This window comes from Urocitellus parryii, chromosome 13, assembly GCF_045843805.1.
Source record: "Urocitellus parryii isolate mUroPar1 chromosome 13, mUroPar1.hap1, whole genome shotgun sequence".
In the NCBI taxonomy this organism is placed as follows: Eukaryota; Metazoa; Chordata; class Mammalia; order Rodentia; family Sciuridae; genus Urocitellus; species Urocitellus parryii.
In genome coordinates this window covers 67901642-67918489 of record NC_135543.1, presented here as the reverse complement: position 1 = coordinate 67918489, position 16848 = coordinate 67901642, and the positions used below count along the sequence as shown (strand labels likewise).

Sequence of the window (16848 nt, the reverse complement as noted above, 5' to 3'; positions counted from 1 at the left end):
ATCTGCAAGGACACTGCATGCTTGAGCCCATCTTTTTAATTCAAATAAATTTGCTTCCCCGTCTCCTTATGCCAACAGTGGCTGTGCATCCCTTCATGATCTGTACCTCTTCCCATTCTGCTGCAGCATGAGTCCTAATGAAGGCTCTTAGGGATGGGTAGAGTTTGTATATTCAGACTCTCATCTCAACTGGAGCAGGTCAAGTTGGTTGCACTGAAAACTGGCAAACTGGGCAGGTCAACCTTAGGATGCCAGCACAGAGAGTGACCCAGAGCAGTGGCGAGCTACAGGAGCTGCTAGGTCTGTCAGATGAGTTCCAGGGCACTGTTGCAAGTGGCTGGCTACTGCCCCCAGGAAAGCAACAGGAGAACTGCTGCCACTGGAGCTGGGGGTTGCTGACATTCAATGACAGGCGACTAACACTATGGTCTGAGAGCCACATGTCAGTCCTCAGATCCCAGAGCTCCAACACCAAGGAAAATGTGCTTTGCCTCTTTGTGATTCCTCTTCATGTCTGGCCCTCAGATAATTGGTAAGAGAGATGTTTAAAAGGCACAGATCATGAAGGGATGCCCAGAGAAGATTCCCTAAACCAAGAGAGGCCTTTTCAATGGTGCGATGATTAGGGTTTTCTCCTAGGATAAGAGGAAGAACCAGTCTAAATCTGCAAACAAGACCCAATGGATGGACGCTTGTGCTCCCTTGTTCCTGGCAACCTCAGTTATCTCCTCTACTTCTCACTGCATGGACGTGCACAGAAAATATGGCACAGGCAGCAGCCACAGAAGATGTTTCCTACCAAACTGCCTTTATTATAACTGACAGTCCACCAGGGTACAGCTTCCCACCAAGGCTTGAACATGGTGACCCTCCCCTCTAGTACCCTCCCTTCTGCCCCCCACCTGCCCTCTTTCTACATTCCCTGTACCCTCCCACCCTCTACATTTTCCTGCGAACCCGCAGGAACTGCCCTGTGTGGGGAAGAAGGTCTTCACAAGCTGAAGACCTTTGGCCCTTCTGGTGTAGAATGAAGCAAAGATGAGATCTTGCCTGAGGGGCAGCCACCCCTGAGGCCACCGGCCAACACAACTGTCCTCAGGGCCTCTTCTTCTGGTTGCCAGATGACACACACTTTCTCTTCTGAGGCTGTGAGGTTCCACCTAGCTCCAGGTCCACACCTTGCCCTCCGATGACCTGGAGGGGAGGCCCAGGGCAGGGCATCTTTTCCACATTGCATGAGCGTCCAGTGAGAGCACTCTTCATGGTCCTGGCACCTGGAGGAGGGTGGGAGCTGAGGCGTCCCCTCTTGGGAGGTGGGGCCTGGAGTGCTTGGTCTCCTGAGCACATGGTTTCTATTGGAGGGGCCTGGCTCTGGGACAGTCCCCAGGGCAGCAGGCGGTGCTGGGAGATAAGGAGGAAATCCAGGCTTTGGAGGTCATCGTCCACACTGCAGCCATTGGCTGTCTTTTGTGGCCCCCCAGCAGAAGTGGCTTTTCTGGGACCCACTACGCCTTTGTTCCCCAGGTTTAAGGAGGAGGATCTGCAGTTCTGGGGGGGATGGTTGGAGTGGATGGTCCCCAACGAGGATGACCCGCGACGGCCTTGGACGACAGCAGTGTCCTTCGATCCCAGCAACTGAGGCTCCATGGCCCTGCTCCTCTTCATGACCTGGGAAGCCACCTCTGGGGAACAGTCCTCCATGCTGGCCCCTGGATCAGTGGGATGCTTCCGCTTCTCTGCACCTTGGTTGGCAGGTGCCTGGGAAGCTCTTGAGTCCTGTTGGGACATACCATGACCTTGAGGCCCCTGCAGAGCTGCTTCTTCACAAGCTGAAGGGGAATATGGGCACTGGCCAACTCTTCTACATGCATGACATGGGCCACAGGGACTGGGACAATCATTTCTATGGGAGGTGGCAAGTGGAGGGACAGACTGAGTCTCTGCTGGCCACCCTCCTGGGCTTCCTTTCTTCTTGATGCCATGTACCCATCCATGACTCTCCTGTCTCCTTCCTTTCCCTTCTACATCCTATGTCCTGTGAAGTCACTCAAGAAAACATGTATCATAGGTAGGATAGGGACAGATGACGTCCTGTGGGCCACATGACTAGGGTCCTGTGCCATCCTCATCTACTTCCTATCCCTTGATCCTCTGTCCACCTGTGGCCACTCCCTTTCTTGTCTAGTTGTGTCCCTTTGTCTCCTAGCTGGCCAGTATTGCTGTCTGCCTTATCCACGTGGTGTCTTTCTCCACGTCCCATAACCCTGGTTTGTCTACCTCCATAGTTCCATGTGGTGCCCCTTTCTCTTCTCTATCTTTTCTTTCTCCCCAACCCCTGGTGTTCCTGCCATTGTTTGTGAGGAGTATAACCAGTGTACCTCTTACCTGGTCTACTGGGGGACCCTCCTTCCCTCTCTACCTGGTCAGGCGTGAGTCCTTCCTCCTGGTCCAGCTCTTTTGTTAGGGACAAGATATCTATATATGGTTCAGAGGAAAGTATTTCTTCCAGGAAGCGGGGGTGAATTATGTTCTCTGCCTGGATGAGAAGGAAGAGAGTGTGAGTGACCTTGGGAGTAAATAGCCCCAAGCCAGGAAGACTTCTAGCAGAAACAGGAAGCAATGATGATCCCATTCTCCTAACACCATGGGGTTATTATAGCCCAACAACCTGCTACAAACATTTTACAAGAGGGCACGCATGTTTGTGTGCGTGCACACACACACACACACACACACAAATTCTGCTTAGAATCTGTGCTAGAAGATCAATTCCATGAGTTTTGCAACCTTGACTACACCAAGATTGTAGGCGCGGCCCACCTTGTTGACAAAATCCTCATCAATGTAGCTCAGGAGACTTGGATCTGGGTATACATCCTCTATTGGCTGATGCTCCAGTCCTTCCTCTCCCAAGATCTCAGCAAGCTCTTCTGTGGACAAGTGGGAGGACTCCAATGTGGGAAAGGTGGTAGGCCCAAATAGCTCATCCATGATGTCCATGTACTCTTGGACGGCTTCAGGTGGGATCTCATCGGGCGCCTTGGTCTCAGTCCCTTTGGTCTTGGCCACATTTTTCTTGCGCGCCTTGGTCTTGCGTGCCTTGGTCTCAGGCACCTTGGTCTCTGGTGCCTTCGGTTTGGCTGCTAATGAGCAGGCAGGCTGTATTTTGGGGTTGGTCTCTCTGGAGGTGCGCCCTAGGACACGGAAGACCAGAGTGGTGCATGAATGAGGGATCCATGTTCATCCCAAACACTGGGTAGTAGGCAGGGTTCAGTGGACCTAACCTGGCATGCCATGCATGAGGCAACCTGACCTAGGACCTGAGGGATATAACGCGGCACCAGATGCACCATCTCGGAGAGTCTAGTGGGAGGACATTTAGAGTGACTGATATTCCATGTACTCTACCCTTCAGGACCCAAGTCCTGGGCAGATGATATGTGTGTTCTTTGGACAGACAAGGAGAGAAAGGAGCTGTGTACTGGTACTGGTGAATACGCAGTTCAAGGCTGGGTGGCAGGGACCTCAGGGGCTAAAGGGTGTTCTGCTTCAAGACCAAATCCCCCACACTGAGGAAAAGGTCTCATTTGAGACGACAACTTGCCTTAGCCCTTGTCACCATTCAGAGACTGTCGTGGGCTCCTGTGGGAAAGAGGGAACCCTACCTGGCCGTTGGAAAGCCTCCGGGACTGGCGGCTTTGAAAGTTGCAGCATTGGAGGTACAGGAGGAGGTCGGCACTGGAAGACCCCTGACAGCTGCAGCCGTGGATCCTCCATCTCCTCTGCAGCCTCAAACTCCATGAACCTTGGTGGGTGAGGGAGCACAGGCTGAGCTGAGAAGCAGGTGAGCCATACCAGGGAGGTGCTAGCCCATACCAGGGAGGAGCTGGGGGCAGAGATATGGAGCTGTGTCCTGGAGTGGGTCAGCCAGTCCCAGGAGGGGCTGCTACATAGGAAGAATGGCAGTTCTGAGGGAACACCACATCAGCCAGCACCTGAAGGGAATCAGCTCTGAGTGACGCGGCATAGCCCTAGGTGACCCTTGTTTCCCTGTCCCTGCCAGGAACCACATGGATCAGGCAAGTTCCAGAAACAGGTCAGGGAAGTGATGTATATGAGGGTCCTGGCCCAATTAAGGGATGCTGAGGCGGGGACCTTGAGCCTTGGAAGGATCCCCTGGGAAAGAAAGGCACAGGAGGGGTCATGTGGAGGTGGAAGCTAAACTGAGAACATTGGGTTGCTTCCTCGGAGGGCTGGTTCTTTTTCTTCCTTTCACTTGTTGGAATGTCTGGGATTTCATAGAGCAAAGGCAGTAAAGATGGCAGACCTGTCCTAGGGCATCTGAGGTTCTGGATGCCCCTGACCATGCACTCTTCACTGCCACCCTCTTCTGGTACATTGGGTTAAAGGGGTACCACTTTCATGAGCTCCTGTAGTCCCCACTCTGTAAAGAGGTGCCAGTTCCCGGGCAGGTGGTGTGTGTGAGGCTAGTGGAACTCTTTACCTCTGCCCAGACAACAAAGGAGAAGGAGTCAGTGTGGCTGGACTGGTTTCTCCTCCCCATTGGGACCCTGAACCTCAAGGCACAGTTGGAATCACAAACATTGAGGCTGGAGATTCTGGGATTGTTGCAGAGAGAATGTCCAGCGCTTCAGCTAGAAGGAGCTGCAATTTGGAAAGCTGGACGCCTCAGAGCCAACACATAGGTAGGTGACATGCCCTACCCGACCCTGCTGTGCAAACCCTGAATTCCCACCTAGGTTCTGGGCCCTGGAAGCTAGCTCACTTTTCTGCAGTCTCATAGAAGACCATCCTTTCAAAGTTGCTGGTGTGCTGCCATTCCTTCCAACCCTTCTGCAGGCCCTCTTCCATGGTCATGGTGGGCGCCCGTCGGGACAGAGACCGAAGCACTGGGCTGGAATTCATCAGGATCAGTGTCCACAAGGTCACCCTCCTTCACCAGCAGACCCACATACCTTCCTAACTTTGTTACTATTTCCCAGTCATGTTCACCTCAGAGTATTGACATTGGGACTCCAGGACACTCATACCAAACCTGAACACCAAGGGCTGCATTGACCAGCATGATTGTGATTGGCTTCCTCCATGATGTGCTGTACTAGGTGCTGAATGTGGTTATCCTCCCACATTCACCTGGTGAAGCCCTAACCCCCAGTGTGATGGTATCTGGAGCCTGGCTTTAGTGCTGAGAGGGTTAGATGAGGCCCTGAAGGTGGTGCTTCATGGGGGCATTAGTGTTCTTCCTGGAGAAGGAGGAGACACTGAAGAGATGTCAGTCATGTGAGGACACAGCTGAGCCAGCTGTCTTCCCAGCAAGGAGAAGAGAGCCTTCGTGGGACTTTAGGTCAGGCATCCTTTACCTGGGAATCCTGACTCCAGGACTGTGAGAAAGGAATACCTGCCTGTGTTTGTGTCCACGTGTTCCTCAGTATCCTGTATGGTGGCCCAGGCTGACTAAGACAGTGCACAGAATGGCCTGGGAGCACAGTTACAAACTGGGGAAAGATGAACATGCCCATGCAGTGTCCAAAGACAGCTTCCCCTTGAGTGTGACATCACCAGAGGGTCCCAATCAGGAGATCATGACAATGTGTGTGGGTATCCTTAGAGTTCTGTCTAGGGCCAGCACCCCTAATTCCACTTGTGGTTGTGATGTCCTCTGTGCCAGGAACAATCAGGGCTATGGTGGAAGGTGAAATGACTGGGGAGGGAGCATTATGTGCAGTCAGACAGCCAACTCCAGTTCCTGGCCCACATTACCCCAGGAACCTCCTCTGACCTTGAGTCCTGCTGTGATGGTGATGATCATTGGAAACAGATTTCCTGCCCTCACAGGGCTGTGATGGGCACCTGACATAAGGCACATTTCATTCCCTGGTCTGAGGGAATGCATCTGGGAATGTAAGGGTCTCAGCTTGTCCCCTCACCTCAGGACCTGTCTTCCAGTTCCCCTACATCCCAGCCTCCTCTCTCCAACCCACGCTTTTCCTCCTCACAGAGCTCAAGGGGGAGCCTGAGGAGAACACTCACACGAGGAAGCAGGAAAATGCTTCCACATCAGGAGTCTGAGGAAGGTGCCTGCGGACCAGGGTCTTGAAGCGCTGCCAGCGCCGGAAGTTCTCATAGACGCTGGAATGTCCACCGGAGTCCTCTGGTGGCACCACGGCAGCCGGGAAGATGGGTGGTGCACCTTCCCCATACACTGTACCTGGCCACTGGCGCGCATTCATTGGGAACATGATGGGGGCCACCTGGGCAAATGGCCGTGGTGCTGGAGGGCGAAGGCCCAGGTGCCAGTGGATCCCATAGTTCTGGATCCCCCCACTGGCTGAGGCAGGCACAGTGGTCCTCAGGGCAGAAGGTGCGGTGAGGAATGGAGCAGGATGCTCCACACCCCCACACAAGGCCCCTGGGGCCCTCCAGTTGAGGGGTGCCTGAGTGTGGGCAATGTTCTGAATATGAGGGGGCCCTGCTGGCCTCAGTTGTGGCCCACGTTGTCCAAGGGTGGACAACCCTGGCACATATGGTTGTCCAGGGTAAGTGGACAGCACCAGAGGGTTACCCTGGGAGATGGGTGCAGTCACCCGTGGTGCCAGGGGCGGCTCCCAGAACGGCTGGTGTGTTGGCACAGGGGCAGCTGGAAGAAAGGGCAGGCCCCTGAACGCAGACATGTGGGCACCAGGATTGAAGTTCATGCCTGGTCTCTGGGATGCAGATGCTGTGGAGGCAAAGCAAAGGGGAAAATGGAGGAGGGGGAATGGCAGCAGGATTGAGGCCCCCCAGTTTCTTACTCAATGGGAATCTGAGGACAAATGCTCACAGCTCAGGGCCCTGTGGGCAGGGAAACTGTGCATTTTGCAAATGTGCCTGAGTGAATTTCATGCTGTGTTCCCTTCGTCATAGTTCTACCCTGAGAAAACTGGTTCCCCGGACACCAGGACTCCCTGAAGGCTGTCAGTGGACTGTGGCACCTCAGCTTTCCCTGCCTCTGAGAGGACCCTTGTGCATCCTTGGCAGACAATCCATTGGCCTCCTAGGTGACTCCCTAGAAATGGATCAATTTGCCTCTGCTCAGTGGCACCATGCCCCTCCCATGCTCGCCAACAGGAAAGGGATCTCCTCGAGGGCAGATGCAGGTACTCCAGGGTCATTTGTGAAGGTGACGGGTTCTAAAGATTATTGCCCCACCACCTCCTCAGCCTTCCTTTTGCTAATCCTCCTTGTGTACCCTCCACTTCTTTCCTAGGCTTCCACAAACAAACAAAAAACACCTGATTTAGATCCCTGCCTAGCTAGAGGCTGAGGAAGCCTGAAGTTCACCCAGGAGCACATCCTGCCCAGCATGTGGGTGCCTCTCCCAGCACTTCCCACAGCAAACACTATGGGGGGACAGATTCTGGCCAGCTGTGTCCCCAGTGTTCAGTGGATCCTGCCATGACACAGGGAAGAGGTCTGTGTGATAGACACTGAGTTTCCTAAATCCTCTCCTGGAATGACCAGCAACAGCTTCTGAGGATCATGGGAGGTGGTGGGATTATGAGCAGTGCGGCTTTTCAGAGATTTTCATGGCCACTGTCATGTTTTTATTGGGCCTGGGAATTGGAGCCAGTCTGGGGTCCTTTTCCTTTGAGCTCTCAATAATTGGAAGGAAAGTGTCACAGAGGATCAGACCTGCACCAGCTGCTACCTGTGGCAAGGTTGTTTGGAGCACATCCCTGTCCACCAGGACGTTCTGCAGAGTGTAGTCAAGGAATGGGAGGTGCACCACACTTCAACACTTGCACACATTAATCAGGACACCTGCCTAAGTCTTAATGACAATACATGTGGGGCCCCTTCCTAACTGTGTGCCACTCTCCTTCCTGTCTTCATGAGAACCCAGTCATCTTCAAACCCGATTCTGGAAAATGAACACCCCACAGGTGCTCCCTTTTCATGGAGTACCAACCAAACCAGGAAGATAAGCAAAGTCCTCATGTTGATTTGAAAACAAGGAGCTGAGCCTACACTCAGAGATAAAGATTCAAAAGACCCCCCCAGAGGCCCAAATCTATGTTGGTTGAGGTTTCCTGGGTTCCCTGCCCTTCAAGAATCGAGGACACCAACTGTCTGAATGGAAGGAGAAGTTTTCCTGGACAGGAAGTTGGCAAGGTGCCCTGGGCTGTGGCAGTTGGAGTGCCGTGCAGCCTCACCCACAGAGAGTATATCACACTGCGACTGTGGTCATTTATGAGACCCACTGGGAAGTTTTCTAGCTATGAACCCTCCTCACCACTGCCCAGTTATGTTCTGAGACTCTCAGTCAGTCCCCTCAGAATGACATCCCAGGCAGCTTCCCTGTGTCTGAAGTATGGACACAGGGCTCAGCATCTGGATTCCCGGGAGCCCTAACGGACCACCACTGTGACACCATCTGCGACTGCCTAAAAAACCATGCGGTGACCTGTGTCCATTCTATAAGGAATCAATCCCTTGGCCTCTCTCTCCTTTCTGTAGACCCAGTGTACTTCCCCTGAGTAGGCTGAACCTGGGTCTTAGGAGCCCTCCTCCCCATGAGCAGTATCAGTCTTCCTGGGGCTTCCTGGGCCATGTCAAGTGCATCCTCTAAGGCTCTTTCCTTCCCTTACTTCTGCTCAGTGAGTTGACCTCAGGGGAAATACTCCATTCTAACTCCCAAGGGTTGGGGGGTGACTGGCCTTCAGATAACAAGTCCCTGACCCTCCAGGCTCACCTCCTTCCAAATGTCAGGACACTGGACACAATGTCTCACAGTCTCCACAGTGGGAAAAGTCAGTAGAGGACCCAGAGAGTGACCTGTCTGTAACAGATGCTCAGGGTCCAACTGAGCCAAGCTGGGCAAAGTTTAAATGTAAACCCCAGTGGAATGTTGGACCCAGACATTCTGCAGGGGGAGGGGCCAAGGGCAGCTGGCCTGGTGGGGGCTGGGCAGACATTCCATGAAGAGCTCTGGCAGGTATAGAAGAACCTCGAGTTTCCTTCAGGCAATTCAGTGGTGACACAAGTGATGTGTGCCTCTGGGTCATTTTGAAGTAGTTTCTCAAATGCACAGCAGAGTGGTGAGAGCCATGGCTCTCATGAACCACACAGTCATGGGTCTGAACGGCCCCTACTCTAAACTGGAGGGTGTGGATTGCATTTTATGGATAAAGTGTTTTTTTAATCCCATCCCCAGTCTGTAAAACAGACTCTTGGGTGTTTCAGAAATATTCAACACCTTATTATATGTCTCTGCAATGAATGGGGGAGGAGGCAAACCATGATATTCAGGCAATAACAACAAGCTTCTTTCACTTTTTATGTAGTTATTCCCCACATTGATGTCATTGATGAAATAGCTCCTGGGGCTTTTCTTTTTAACTAGTGATATAAATTATGCAGTGTAGAAAAACTGTCTTTTTATTCCACAGTTTTTTTAGTTGTTTCATATAATGAATGATGGAGTTCAGATTATCAAAGCAAGCTTTAATTGCTAGACCAAGGTCGAATTCAGGGGCCTTGCATACTCTTGGTCAGTGCTTTGCCACTGAGCTTCAGTGTTACCCCTTCAGTCTTGCACTGCTTCAAACTGCTCATAGAATACCACTGGACAAATGCAATTTGTGCAAAGTGGCCATGGGAAGGAGCATTGAAATCCTTTTGTCCTACCATCTGACCTTTATTCTTGTAAAGTCCTGAACTCATATTGATTGCCGAAGGGAAAAAAAAAATAAAAACACTGTGAACATGGATGTCCTTGTCATCAGGAACATTGGCGGGATGGCTAAAGGCCCTGTCCGCCTCCTGTAAAGGTTTTCCGTCCTAGGACCTTGGCAGCATCACATGTGACATGTCTTCCACATTATCCTTTGGAAAGAAATGATACTAATTACCTAAATTTCCAGAAAGAGTATCAAAGGATTGTTTTTGTTTGTTGTTTTGGGGTAAAGCATTTCAGGGTCGATGGGATCCATGGTACACATTTGAAAAGTTCAGGCTAAAAATATGCCATGGGGTTGAAAAGGAAGAGGATATTTTGGTGCGTGCCCAAATTGATCAAGATTGCCAAATGTTCATCAAACATAGGAGAAAAACTGTCAAAGAGAACATTTGAGCATCTGTATATAGTGGAGGGCTCTCCTTATGCAATAATGGCTCAGTAGGCAAAATCAAGGAATGGGGTTTTCAGAGTGTTACCCAGACCTATAATTCTTTAATGGAACGTATGCTGGACTAGGAGGAAAGCACACACTGATGTCTGGTCAAGTGAACAGGAACCAAAGGGAGTTAGTGGGAAGGGGGTGAAAACACTGGGCCCAAATGGGGAGCCAGTGCTTCAGGGTAGAGAGATCCCAAGGGCTGCACAGGGCGGTCGCTAATTCATAACAGTGAAAATCACTTTGTCATTAAAGACGCCCTGGCTGAAAGAAGGGCCAGCCCAGAGGCTCTGGAGGAAGAGCCGCTTTGCTGGAGACACCTCGCAGCCTTCCTGACCCACTTGGTGCTCCTGCAGGGGGTCTCTCCTGCACCCCTCGCGCATGCGCACGTGCTTGGCTGGAAGCGCATGCTCACAGGTCGCCATCCAACGGCTCCAGCTTCCGTTGGGGCTGCAGCGGGGCAAGGCGCAGGCGCGAAGGCGGTTGGCCGGTTCCCAACGGCCGGCGGGGCGCCCATGGCGGCGTCCAGACTCAGTCCCATAGGCCCGAGGTACTGGACCCGCGAGCCTCTCCCGTCCCCAGTGTGTCCCTTCCTGGTCCTCTGGCCCCTGTGCCTCGCCGGTGGCGCCGTCCTGGCCTCCCCTGGGACGTGGCCGCCCGCACCAGGCCCGGAAGTGAGGGGCCCTTGGCCAGTGCGGCCCCCACATTGGGGCGTCGTCCCTCCGTGTCCCTTGCATCCTGTGTGGCGCCGGGCTCCGGGGCACCTGTGCGGTGCTTGAGAAGCGTGGTCCCGGTCAGCAGGTCCGCGGCTCCTGTCGGTGTCAGAGGAAGTGGTGACGGTCATCTCCTTGTCGCTGTGAAAGCTGTGAATGTTGGGGACACCGTCAGCTGGCATCCGGGTTGTTAGGCTGAAGGACGCGCATTTCCCGTGACGTTAGCGACTTTGCAGAAGGGAACACACTGAGCTGAGTGTGCTGGGTCCACTGTGGTCACACCGTGATTGACGGCCCTCGTAGGTGGGCTGTCGGTGGACAGAGCACCTGAATGATGACGGGAGAACCGTGTGACCCCACGTCGTGTGCAATAAAGAGACTCGTGTTGTATTATTAGTGTGTGGTGCTCGTGTATTGCGCAGTGACACTGATGATGTGCTCTCAGCGTGGTTGGGGGGCTGTTGGGGGGCCCTTGTGGGTCTTTCTGGGTGCCAGGAAGTTTTCCTTCCGTCTTGATGGGCATGAGGATCACAGGGCGGTTATTTGGGTGAGAAAATGAGGCCTGTGCTGGCCCTGGAGGGTTGGTAGGCGTTCAGAGGGCTGGGGTGTTTCCCCTGTTCCTTTGGTGGGTGCTGGGGTCCCTAATGTGTGGATGTGCATTCATAATCTGGACCTTTTCTGTTTAGGACTGACTGAGGAGAATGTGGTGTGTGTTCAGAAGTGTGGGTGGTGGTGTCTGGGTGCTTTGTAATTGGAGAATCTGTCCTAAGGCAGAAGTGAAGCAGCAAAGAGAACAAGCAAACCTCACTTCATAATTATGAGCCGCTGATCTGATTTTGAGGAGTTATAATGCCGGAAAAAAAAAAGCAGAGGTCTCTGAGAGTTTCACAGGCATAGGATGAATTCTGTGAGGTTGTGAGTGAGTCTGGAGTCTCTTCAGGATCCAGAGGGAGGGTTTTACCCAGGCAAGATGGATCCAAGTTGGTATGCCCTGTACCTTTATGGACATAGAGAAAGCTGATGGTGTAAGGTACCTTCCATCTAGGTTGTAGCTGTTTTGATGGCTCCACCTCCTTCCAGGTCTTTCCTAGAATCTGGTCTCCTGGTTTTCCTTTCTTCGGGGTTTCTGGGATTTACTGGGCATGGCCAAAAGACATTTTCTTATTTCTGGAGTGTGGCCTGAACTCATCCCAGATCAATCAGGTACCACAGAAGCTGACTCACTTCTGGGTCTAGGACTGTATTTGCTGACAGAAAGAGCATGCCATATGACATCTCATATTGACATAGCATCAGATTAACCTTCACAGTATTTCCAGCTCTCCTAAGGGCCACTGGTTATTTTGGTGTTGGTGAGAATTGTTCTTTCTTATTCATATTGCACAAGAAATAAGAATATAATTTAAACAATATCATTCTCTTCCTTTCTCTTCCTGCTCCCTCCCTATAGTCCCTTTCATCAAATCTACTTATGTTCCTTCGATTTTCATGAGCTGCCACCTCTATTTATCTTTTTCTTCTGTAGATTTCACATAGGAGAGAAAACATCCAACTGTTGATGTTCTCATTTTAGAATATATTGCTTAACTTAAGGGACTCCAGTTCCATTCATTTTCCTTCAATTTGACATAATTTAATTTTACTTTACAGTGAATAAGTCTCCATTATGTGTTTATGTATAGACACACACACACACATACACACACATATTGTGGGGACAAGTGCTGGGAGTACTGCATACATGGCATACATTAAGGGCACTGGTATGGCAAGCCACTCCCCTTGTACTGGGCACGTGAGCGGAAAACTGCTTACCCTGTAGGCACAGCGGCTGACAGTGAGGCCACATGTTGCAGTCCCAGCGCTTGCTCCATGGCTTCCTCCTTGATTGGTTGTCGCAGGGTCAATTGGCCAGAAACTGTATTGGTGGCCGCCTATAATCTGCTTAGCTACAGCCCAAGTATATATACTCGGTAACTACATAATCAAATGAGACCTGCTTCTAGCTTGGTCTCTGGAGGTCTTGATTTGTGACTCCACAGCCACACTGGACAAGAGAGAGCCATGCAATACATATCACATTTTCTTGCTCCATTCATCTTTTGATGGACCTAGGTTTCATATTTGGATATAGTGAATTGTGCTGCTCCAAAGGTGGGTGTGTATCACTATAGCTTGATGACCTTAAATCTTCAGGATAAATACCAAGGAGTGGTATTGCTAGGTAATATGGTGGTTTCAGTTCTAGTGTTTTGAGGAGCATCCATACTTATTTCCATAGAGTTTCTAATAATTTACAGTCCCATCAATAGTGTGTAAGTGTTGCTGTGTTTTTTCATATTCTCCAGCATTTATTACTGTTTGTTTTCTTGATGCTGTCTTGTTGACTGGAGTGAGATGAAATCTTGGGGTTGTTAATTTCCCTAATTGCTAATGGTATTGAACATTTATTCATGTATTTGTTGGCAATTTTTATTTCTTCTTTTGAGAAGTGTCTATTTCTTTTGCTCATTTATTATTGCATTGTTTGATTTTTGATGTTCTGAGTTCTTTATGTATTCTGTATTTCTTGGTCAGAAGAGTAGCAAAGATTTTTTTCTCAATCTATAGGTTCCAAAATCTTGTTTCCTTTGCTGTGCATAAGTTTTTTTTTAATTCAATACACACCCATTTATTAACGCTTGGCCTTATTTCCTGAATTGTGTGGGTCCTATTAAGAAAGTCATTCTTGGAGTGTTGACTCTCCATTTCCTTCTAAAGGAGGCATAATTTCTGGTCTGATCCCTGGCTCTTTGATCCATCTTGGTCATGTTGTATACCCTTAACATGTTTTTAAATGTGATTTGCTAACATTTTATTAAGAACTTTTGCATTTAAGTTCATGTGGGATATTGGTCTGCAGTTTTCTTTCCTCCGTGTGTCCTTATCTGGTTTTGACTTAGAGGGATACAGACTTCACAGAGGGAACTTGGACTTATTCCATCCCTTTCCATTTCATGGAGCACTGGCATGAGTTCTTCCTAAAGTCTCCTAGAATTTAGCTGAGAATCCATCTAGACCTGGGGTTTTATTTCTTAGAAGCTTTTCATTACTGCTTCTCATTGCTAGTTACTGGTCTGTTTAGACCTTCTTTTTCTTCTGACTTCAATTTTTGCCGATTATAGCTGTGTAGAAATGTACCCATTTTTCCTGGGTTTTCCAGTTGATTGGTGTATAATTTTTCAAAATAGTCCATAAAGATTTTTTTTTGTTTCTGTGATATATGTGATGATTTCTACTTTTTCAACTCTGAATTTATTAATTTGAGTCTTTTTTGGTTAAGGGCTTATCCATCTTTTTATGTTTTCAAAAACTCTTAGTTTAATGGAGCATTTATATTTTCTTCATTCTCAATTTCATTAATTTTGGCTTGGATCTTAATTATTTCCTTCCTTCTTCTCTTTTTGGATTTGGTTTGTTCTTTCTTAAGGGCCTTTAGATGCATCATTTGATTGTTTAAACATTCCTCTTAGAACTAACTTCATACTGACCTACAGTTACTGGTATATTGTATCACTGTTCTCATTTACATCTAAGAATTTTTTAAAAATTTCTTCCCTGATTTCTTCTATCACCCATTCATCATTCAAACATGTATTGTTCAATCTCTATATCTTCATTTAGTTTTTGTGGGTTATGCTGTACATTTTTATTTTCATTCCATTGTTATGTGATTCAAGGAATTATTGTACCTTGGTCTCTCTGAGAGTTTAACTCATGAAGTGTCTCTTTTATATAATTAATGGCACTGATGATTGGGGCATAAATATCTGTTGTCATTGTATCTATGTGTTCTATTGTTCTCTTGCCCAATATGTGGTGAAATTTGTGCCTGTTGTGATTAATTTTGACTTGAAGGTTGCTTTATCAGATATGAGAGTAGCCTTTCCTGCTTTCTTGGGGGCTTCATTTACATGGTTTTTCTGTTTCCATCATTTTTAATTATCTGTAGCTGTCCTTGAATGGAATGTGAGTCTCTTCCAAACATCATATATTTAGGTATTGTATTGTGACTTGTTGTGTCCGCCTGTATCTTTTCATTGGAAAGTAGAGATCCATTTACATTAGGTGTTATTATAAAGAGATGTTTGGTAGTTCCTTCTGTGTTTTCTGATGTAGAATTTGTTTCTGTTTCTCACATGCTTGGCTACACTTCAAATGAGATCTGTCCATTTGTGAGCTCTGTAGTTCTTTTATTTCTCCTCTGTGTAGTAGCCCTTTGTGTATTTTGTTTAGTGCCAATTTAGTAGCCATGATTTCTTTTTGTTTCTACTTCTCCTGGAAAGTTTTCATCCTCATTTGCTTCTGAAGGTTGGTTTTTCTGGATATATCAATCTTGGTTGACAGGTGTGTTCTCTCAGGGCTTGGAACCTGTCATGTGAAACCTTCTGTGATTTTGATTTTCTGCTGAGAAACCAAAAGTCATTCTGATTGGCTTGCCTCTAAAAGTGACCTGATGTTTATCTTCCCTCAAAAAGTAACCTAAAGGTTATTAATAGGAGACAGCCAGGAGGCCATCCTCTCTGTATCCTGTGGGTCCTGGCTTGTCAGAGGTGGGATGAGACACCTTCATATGTGTTCAGTGAGGTGATCTTGTCCTCGGTTCCATTCTCATTACACCCACTGATATGCTTAGAGGCTGAGGATCCCAGGAGGGAGACACACTCTGAATGGCAGAGCGGGGACCAAGCCAGCTGGCAGAGTACTCAAGGGCTTCTTCCAGGGGATAGAGATCCCATCTGGTGGAGCAGATTCAGCTGCAGGCAGGGGAGAGGTACAAGGGACACCAGTAGCTGCTTTTAGAATCGGCTTCATCCTAGTAAGCCTTAAAAATTCCCACAGAGAGAAAACAGATGTGTGGAATGAGGGATCTTGGCATGCACATTGGGGGACTTACCAGATGGCCAAGGGTGTCACAACTTATACTGAGTTCAGTTTCATTTTTCTCAAAGTGGACTATGATGGAGCAACCTGTACCATTCGGGGAGAGGAGATGGGAATTCCCCAAAGCAAAAAGAGCTTCAGAAGCTTCTCGGATGGCCCCTCAGTCCTTCCCTTTACGCACAGGAATGCCTCCTCTGGTTCTACCGGGGCAAGCTCACCCATCTCCTAACTCTCAAGTGTTCCAGCAACCTTGCACCCTTAGCATGAAAGTGGGGCTCTTTGGAAAGCCAGGCTTACCATGAAAGCTGAAGCAGGGGCAGCTCTCAGATTCAACCTGGGGTACCAGTTTTGTTACTGAAAGTTCCATCCTTGTCTCTGATGCCAACCCTAAAATGAGGACATGGTTTGGAGAAAAAGGAAAAAAGTTTTATTACTTTGCTATCAAAGGAGGACCATGGGACTCATGCCCCACAGGCTGTGATTCTCAGATGTATTCTTTCTCATCCTCTGTTCATAACTTCATAGTGTATGCATCTCTCTTGAGTCTCTGACTGTTCAATATTGAATTACTTTGAGGAGTACCTCTTACAGAAGCGGTGTGCCTTGGTTCTTTTGTGAACCATGGAGTGGGTGGGTGTGCAGTCTTCCTTTGCTTTGCCATCTGTGCTCCTGTGCCTCTGTCTTGGAACCTTTCCCCTGTGTTTGCCTCTACCAGTTTCAAATGTTACTTTTAGGTCTTTGATCCATTTGGGGTTGAATTTTTTTTTTTAAATAACAAATTCCTCTGTTGTTTCTCTTTTTTTATTATTATTATTTTTATTGGTTGTTCACAACATTACAAAGCTCATGACATATCATATTTCATACATTAGATTGAAGTGGGTTATGAACTCCTAATTTTACCCCAAATGCAGATTGCAGAATCACGTCGGTTACACATCCACAATTTTACATAATGCCCAATTAGTAATTGTTGTATTCTGCTACTTTTCCTATCCCCTACTATCCCCCCTCCCCTCCCCTCCCATCTTCTCTCT

General features: G+C 48.8%; 1 protein-coding gene across 1 annotated transcript; it reads right to left on the bottom strand.

The window, feature by feature from the left end:
• Positions 1 to 1095: 1095 nt before the first annotated feature.
• LOC144249973 (NUT family member 2F-like) lies at positions 1096 to 6716 on the bottom strand. The gene is made up of 7 exons (XM_077792209.1): positions 6052 to 6716; positions 4787 to 4915; positions 3666 to 3805; positions 2788 to 3194; positions 2386 to 2536; positions 1791 to 1903; positions 1096 to 1548 (listed from the first exon to the last, which is right to left on the bottom strand). The coding sequence occupies exons 1-7, from the start codon at positions 6714 to 6716 to the stop codon at positions 1096 to 1098; spliced, it is 2058 nt and encodes a 685-aa protein (XP_077648335.1).
• Between the last annotated feature and the right edge of the window lie 10132 nt (positions 6717 to 16848).